Source organism: Malaclemys terrapin, chromosome 8 (assembly GCF_027887155.1).
Source record: "Malaclemys terrapin pileata isolate rMalTer1 chromosome 8, rMalTer1.hap1, whole genome shotgun sequence".
Taxonomy (NCBI): Eukaryota; Metazoa; Chordata; order Testudines; family Emydidae; genus Malaclemys; species Malaclemys terrapin.
The window spans coordinates 70308632-70316558 of NC_071512.1; the positions used below are offsets into that span (position 1 = coordinate 70308632).

General features: G+C 43.0%; 1 protein-coding gene across 1 annotated transcript; it reads left to right on the plus strand.

The window, feature by feature from the left end:
- Nucleotides 1–5136: 5136 nt before the first annotated feature.
- Nucleotides 5137–7085, plus strand: LOC128841479 (uncharacterized protein K02A2.6-like). The gene has a single exon (XM_054036510.1). It carries the CDS (start codon nt 5152–5154, stop codon nt 6562–6564), a length of 1413 nt encoding a protein of 470 aa, XP_053892485.1. The 5' UTR covers nt 5137–5151; the 3' UTR covers nt 6565–7085.
- Nucleotides 7086–7927: the final 842 nt, after the last annotated feature.

The window sequence follows — 7927 nt, forward strand, 5'->3', positions numbered from 1 at the left end:
TTTTTCTAAGTCTTTCATTATTCCTACTCCATCCCAGGAGTGCTGCTTGAATGCAGAAACACAGACAAAAGGAATGGAAGCTTTTGATTGGAACCAGCAGCACACCCTGCTTACTATCCCCAGCTGCTGCTCAGTTCATTCCCTTCTGAGGTCTCTTGAAAAAGTTAGGGAAGCATCACAGAATGGAGGTCAGCACTGTAAGTGTAACCAAGAGAAGTGAGTCATGGGGGAGGGATTTCAAAGAGATGGAAATGAAAGAAGATTAATTTCCTTTCCCTATTTAAAGTGTCAGATGGATCATTTTTATGAGGGACCCTATGTAAGCAAGAGAATTTAATTAGAGCTCCTCTAAGAAAAGCATATACTGAGCAACTACTACAGTATTTTAGTCCTAACTCATCTCTATTATCACAGCTAAGGGTCCAAATGCACATAAGTGCCTGTTTCTATTACACTATCTATTGGAGAAATAATGGTACCAATCAAAGCTTGTTTCCCTAACTGGTGTTGTCATTATATCAGATAACTATCAGAAGGAGCAGAAATTATCTGTTTTGCGTATTGGTGGCTGTTAACATCTTTTGCTTGTCAAATGTTGCCATACTACAGACAGGACTGCCACCATTTATTATTAATTTACCCCTCAGCAAAACAAAGGTACAAGGTGTACTAAATGTAAAGCTAAAGTGACCAAGTCCTGTATTCAACTAAAATAAATATATCATTGTCACTTTGTTGCCGGCACAGAGTACCCGAGGACAGCAACAGTGGGGTTCGTTGCCCGGTGTGCTTCGCGCCAATGAACACACCAGGGTGGAGAAGCAATCAAAGTTTATTTGAGATCTCAAAGTGGTGCAAGGAGACAGGCACATCTCAAATCAAGCACACCAACATAAGCGGCCTTTGTCTTTTTATACAGTTTGCAGCAAGCCTTTCCCTTCTTCCCCCATCATTTCTCACCCCCCCTCCTCCATTCCCACCTCTTCCCCCTTTCTCCCTCTGGCTACATTACACGACCTTGGCTGTACAGCTTGTTCTCACTGTTTCTTTCTGCAAGCAATCTTGTCCTTTAGCTAGAAGCATGTAGGTTTCCCTTATCACTACTGCTTCCCAGCTGCTGGCCTGTGAGGTTAGTAAAGTTTAACATGCAGGGGCTTTGATTCACTTAGGCCTAGAGCGGGGGGGCTTCATCGACTCTCGGGTCTTCCAACTCTCCCCGAGTTACCTAGGGTGACGCTTAGTGACACCAACAACTTTGAAATCAGAGTTCTGTAGCATTGTTTCCAGGTATTAGTTGGAGGTTAAAGGTGAAAGGGAAAGAAAGCTCATTGACTTTCCTTGTGTATATATATCTTTACTGATTTTAACCTTGCATGTAAAAGGTCAAGCATAAAATTATTTCTTCAGAGCAGTTGTCTTCAGAGGTTTGAATTAACATAAATGGAGAGCACCACAGGAAAAAAAAAGTTCATTTTACTTTTAATTGGATTAAGATAAATCTCCTCCATATTGTGAGGGTGAGTTTACACCATAGTAGAAAATGCTAGGGATTAATTTATGGGCCTCTGTCTGGTTTTTGACTAATAACATATTGATTATGTCGGTAAGATATGCAGAGTGTTTGTCAGAAAAGGAGACACTCTGGAACTGAAAATCATTAGCATATCTGACATGATCAAAGCTAGATTAATATTATTAAAGAGCTGTAAGTGAATTGCAGCATACCTTGGAGGCACAGTATTTCATGTCACATGTCTTGGTGCAGACATCATAACCGGTTGCAATACTCAACACAAGGTTGAGTGACTGATTTGTGTAGTTTTGGGGGGTGGGGGTTCCCCCTGTTTTGTGTGTGTTCCAGCAAACGTATTGAACTACCACAGTTTAATCCCTGCAGAGTCTGCAGGTGGTATTGTCCTTGCATTGAGGAGTTATTAAATTCTTAAGGTCACATAAAAAAAAGGTTCCATTAAATTGAGTTAATAAAAACATTGGGCAAAGGTTTGCAAAGAGTGTAGATGTCAAAGCTTTGGGAATTGGAGTGTCTCTTATGATATCAAGCTAAAAGAATAATTTAAAACACATCACAATATGAAGATGTTTAAATGCAGCTTGTGTGATGTTTTGGCTTGGATGGCTAGCTGTACTTGTTTTGCTAAAAAGAAGGTCCTTTTTAGCATTCATTTTTTTCATTAGGAATGGTTTCTGGCACTTTCTCTTGACAAAAATCTTTCAATTTGTACTTCCTGCAAAGCTATACTTCCTTCCCTTGCTCGCTCACTTGCTCTCTCCCTTCCTCGCACTACCCCCACATGTATACGCACAGAGAGAGAATGATAAATAAGTGTGTATAAAAATGTAGATTAGATATATATATCCATTTGATCTATTGTTAACCCCTATTTTTTATTTGGAAAGGAACGTTGAAACTGTTGTGTATTTGGTTGTCGTGGTAATCGAATCTTGTGTTGCTATGGCAACTGAGTTAGATTATTAGGGGATAGCCCAGCCTGTTTTGGCTGGCTGTTGGTTAGTTCTGTGTGTAGCAATAAATGGCTGCTCCAAGGTTTACAGTTCTCTGTGTCTCCAGTGATTTCTTCCTAAAACTGTTGCCCCCAAGGATATAACTACGTGGTGACGAGGGTGGGATATCTGTGCTGCCCCAGCAACAGAAGGAAGTAGAAGTTAAGGTACAAAAATCAACAAACAAACCTTGTTTGCTGCTGGAAGGGGGTGAGAACTGGCTTGTTTGCTCTGACTGTGCAAACTGAAACTAAAATCAGGGCCACTGGAACCTTTTGAGGAGACTATAGTGCAATGGCATGTATATACTGAGTGTTTTGAGCTTTTTGTTATTGCAAATGACATTACAGAAGAGAAGAAGGTGCCAATATTCTTAAGTGTTGTAGGGGCTAAGACCTACTCCCTGCTACACAGCTTACTACACCCTGTTAAGCCAGAGACTAAATCTTACAGTGACATTGTGGAAATCCTGGGGTCCCATTTTTCTCCAAAACCACTGTTAATTGCTGAAAGATATAGGTTCCACAAAAGAGACCAGAAAGAAGACGAAACAGTTGTACAATTTGTAGAAACGTTAAGAAAGCTTGCAGAACACTGTGAATTTAAGGAGATGTTAAATGATGCCCTGCATGACAGGTTAGTGTGTGGCTTGCACAGTGAAGCTATATGGAAGCATCTATTGACAGAGGCTCAGCTTACCTTACAGAAGGCCATTGATATTGCTTTCTCCATGGAACTGGCTACAGAAGAGGCACAATCCATCGGTGCATCCCCTAGGGTGCATAAGATATCATAAGAACCTATCCACAAAACTGTGGGGAGTCAGGAATGTTACCGCTGTGGTAAGCCGGGTCACCCTGCATCAGAATGCTGGTGTAAGGACCTGGTGTGTCGACACTGTGGCAAAAGGGGACACATTGTGTGTGCCTGTAAACAAAAGGAAAAGAGGAAATCTGCATACCCTAGAGCAGACCCAGGATGACCAAAGAGATACCTCCTCACAAGAAGAAGAGCCACTCCATGTTTTGTCTTTGGTAGTGGGCTCACATGAATACTGGGTAACCCCGTTGTTGGACGGCAAACCTATACGCGTGGAACTGGACACCGGTGGAACCATTTCGCTGGTCTCAGAGACTGTGTATAAAGAAAAGTTACAGCATCTTCCGCTTAAAGCAACAAAAACAGTGCTGAAGACATATACGGGATGTTAAGGTGGAGCTCAATGGACAGGCTGCTAAATTGCCACTGTTTGTGGTTAGAGGTAATTACCCAGCCTTAATGGGTAGGTCTTGGCTTAGGAAGATCCAGCTGAATTGGGCAGAAGTGCACCGAGTGACTAAAGAAGAAACCGGTCTGACCACTATACTAAAGAAACATGCTGCTGTTTTTGGAGAGGATCTGGGAAGCATGAAGTATGAAGGGAATCATTGTGACATTGAACATTAAACCTGACAGTCAACCAAAATATCTGAAAGCCAGAACTGTGCCATATGCCATCAGGCCGAAAGTTGAAGCAGACCTGGAGTGCCTGGTCACAAATGGAGTCCTAATACCAGTTACCCATAGCCGATGGGCAACTCCCTATTGTTCCAATAGTGAAGAAAGATGGCTCCCTCCAGATTTGTGGTGATTTTAAAGTTACTGTCAACCCAGTGTTATGTGCAGAGCAATACCCGCTTCCCCACATTGATGACCTCTTTGCAGGCCTGGCTGGGGGACAAAAGTTCAGTTAGATTGATCTGAGTCAAGCATATTTACAGATGCATGTTGATGAAAAGTCCCAAAAGCTGTTGACTATTGTGACGCATAAGGGGCTTTATTGATACTGTCGCCTACCCTTCGGAATAACATCTGCTCCCGCCTGTTCCAGAGGGCTATGGACCAGATCTTGTGTGGCTTGCCAGGAGTCCAGTGCTATCTGGATGACATCCTGGTCACTGGAAGGAATGAGGAGGATCACCTAAGAATTTAGAGGCTACCCTACAAAGAGTGGAAGAGAATGGACTGCGAGTCCACAAAGACAAGTGTGAATTTTTCCAGCCCTCTGTTGAATATTTGGGACACATCATTGATGCTACAGGTCTTCATAAGGCCCCTGCCAAAGTTAAGGTTATTGTGGAGGCTCCCCCTCCTCAAAATGTTAGTCAGCTTCGCTTGTTTCTAGGACTATTGAACTATTATGGAAAGTTTATCTCACAGTTAGCCAAACTGCTAAAACCACTTCACGGACTCCTTGGGCAGAACAAGGCCTGGAAGTGGACTGAAGCCTGTGATGTTGCATTTAACAAAGCTAAGGATGCATTGCTAAATTCTGAAGTTCTGACGCACTTTGATCCATTCTTACCCCTACAGTTGGCCTGCGATGCGTCCCCTTATGGAGTGGGAGCAGTCGTGTCACACATTATGCCTTCAGGAGAAGAGAGACCTATTGCTTTTGCTTCACACACTCTAAGAAAAGCAGAAACGAACTATGCCCAAATCGAACATGAGGCATTAGGAATCGTTTTCGGAATTCGGAAGTTTCATCAGTACCTGTTCTGACAGAAGTTTACTCTTCTCACAGACCATCGACCCCTGACTTCAATTTTTGGACCCCACACAGGCATTCCGCCATTAGCTGCTAGTCGTATGCAACAGTGGGCATTGTTGCCTTCCGCGCACACATATGAAATCAAATATCGGAAATCCACTCTGCACGGCAATGCGGATGGTCTCTTAAGGCTGCCTTTGCCAGTCAACCGTCAAGATATTGCCCAGAAGGAAATCTTTCTCTTTGAACAGGTAGAGAATACACCCATCACCGCTATTCAGGTAAAGAAGGCAACTCGAGTTGACCCAATATTGTCCCAGGTTATGGACCTGGTGATGAATGGAACATCTCGACGAACCTCTCTGGTCTCACGTGACCTTGTTACCTACATGTCCAGGAGGACGGAGTTATCAATCCAATCTGGTTATTTGTTGTGGGGAAGACATGTTATTATCCCACCACCACTGAGATCACAGATGTTAGAACAGCTCCATTCCGGTCACTGTGGAATAGTGCGCATGAAGGAAATTGCACAAAGCTATTTTTGGTGGCCTGGGTTGGACAGTGCTATTGAAAAGAAGGCAAGAGCTTGTATGTCATGTCAGGGTGTGAGGAATGCACCCCAGTGGGCACCCCTACATCCATGGGACTGGCCTGAAAACCCGTGGCAACGTATTCACGTTGACTTCGCTGACCCCCTTGAAGGAAGCATGTTCTTGGTGGTGGTAGATGCCCATTCTAAATGGCCAGAAGTCTCAATAATGCAGTCCACTACTGCAGAGAGTACTATCCAAAAACTACGAGGACTCTTTAGTCGTTTCGGTCTGCCAGAACAACTTGTGAGTGACAATGGACTGCAGTTCGTCTCTCAGGAGTTTCAAAAGTTTATGAAGGCAAATGGGATACACCACATCACTTCAGCACCATATCATCCATCCACCAATGGATTAGCTGAAAGATTTGTGCAGACAATGAAACAAGCTTTGAAATCAGCAAGGGGACAATTATCCATTCAAAAGCGTCTGGACACCTTCTTACTATCCTACAGAAACACACCTCATGCTACGACCAAGGCATCCCCGGCCTTTCTAATGATGGGACGACAGCTGTGCACTTGCTTTGATCTGCTGAAACCTTCTGAACCCCAACAAATTGTGCAACGTCAGCAGCAAGATCAAGTTATCAGGCATGCACTCAGAGCAAAAGACCAAACCTTTAGCCCGGGACAACGAGTTTTGGCTCGGAATTATACTTCTGGAGCTAAATGGGTCCCTGCCGCTGTCATCGCTCAAACGGGACCTGTTTCCTACACAGTCCAGACTTCAGAGGATCTCTCCTGGCAGCGACATGTAGATCAGCTGCTGCCAGGTCATACCAGTCCTCAGGACACATCTTCAGTTGAGCTGCCTGACTTCACCACCTCCGGCGAGACACCAAATCAAGAGTCACCTGTTCCTGACATTTCCCCTCCATTACTGCCAGCGGCAGAGATACCCCTCTGCCCGGCATGAGCTGATACCCCATCCTCACCCCTTCACCCTACAAACCCTGCGTCCATTGTCAGGCCCGCGCCCAAGACACTTTCAGATGCAACAACACCAGAAGTCCGCCATAATCCACCTAAAGACAGAAGGCCTCCTCGTTGGCTGGATCTTTAGCTAGGGCGAACCCATGGTTACAGGGCAAAATAATCCCTGGGGTTTAGCCGGGAATGGAGGCAGTCTAGCCTCCTTCTCTAGTTAGTGTTTGTTTCATTTTGGGGACATTCTTATTAAGGGGGGAGGAATATGTTGTGTATTTGGTTTTTGTGGTAATAGAATCTTGTGTTGCTTTGGCAATTGAGTTAGATTATTAGGGGATAGTCCAGCCTGTTTTGGCTGGCTGTTGGTTAGTTCTGTGTGTAGCAATAAATGGCTGCTCCAAGGTTTACAGCTCTCTGTGTCTCCAGTGATTTCTTCCTAAAACGTTGCCCCCAAGGATATAACAGAAACTGTTGGTTTTTTCAGTTGTACCTGCATACATTGGTGCAGCTGATTTTAATTCCTCAGCATGAGTGGGATTCGAAGCCTATTGAAACCAATGGAAAGTTTCCCACTTTCTTTAATGGGCTCTGGAGCAGGCCCCAGATGACAAAATCTAGTTGTAAACAGCTCTTATCTTCTATTTATTAATATTACAACTTCAGGTTTTTGAATAGGTTTAAGTGCACAATAGTCAGTAATATTTACACTAAATTAAATAGCTTTAGAATGAAATCCTGGCCACATTGAAGTCGTAGCAACTGCTATGGAGTTCAATAGGATTAGGATTTCACCCTCAAACTTTGTGTCCAACAACAAAAAAATACTCTGAGATATTTTATGACAGTTTTTTGGAATGAAGAATCAATGTTATTTTGAACACAAGAAACAATATAATGAAGGATAAGATTGATGTAAAAGTTTGGTTGGTATATTCCTAGGGCTCTGCTAATGGAATAAAAGTGAATTGCTTTATCTTAATATCATTCATTTAGAACTAGTCTTTCCAAATATTGTAATTTTGGGGGACAAAATATCTGATGAATTGTACATTTAATTATATATACAAAGTGGGTCTGTTTTTTGTAGTAGTTTAGAAAGTTGCATAGACCTAATCTGATTGGTCAGTTATTTCCCCGATGAATATTCTGAATTTACATATAATACCTGTATGTATTAATTATGTTAGAATGTTTTATATTAAAACATGTTAAATACACCTCTACCCCAATATAACACGACCCGATATACCACGAATTCGGATAAAACGCGGTAAAGCAGCGCTCCAGGGAGGGCGGATCAAAGCAAGTTCGATATAACATGGTTTCACCTATAACACGGTAAGATTTTTTTG

Excerpts from the sequence above, each read along its gene's own strand:
- LOC128841479 (XM_054036510.1), top strand. The coding sequence starts at position 5,152 with ATGCAACAGTGGGCATTGTTGCCTTCCGCGCACACATATGAAATCAAA.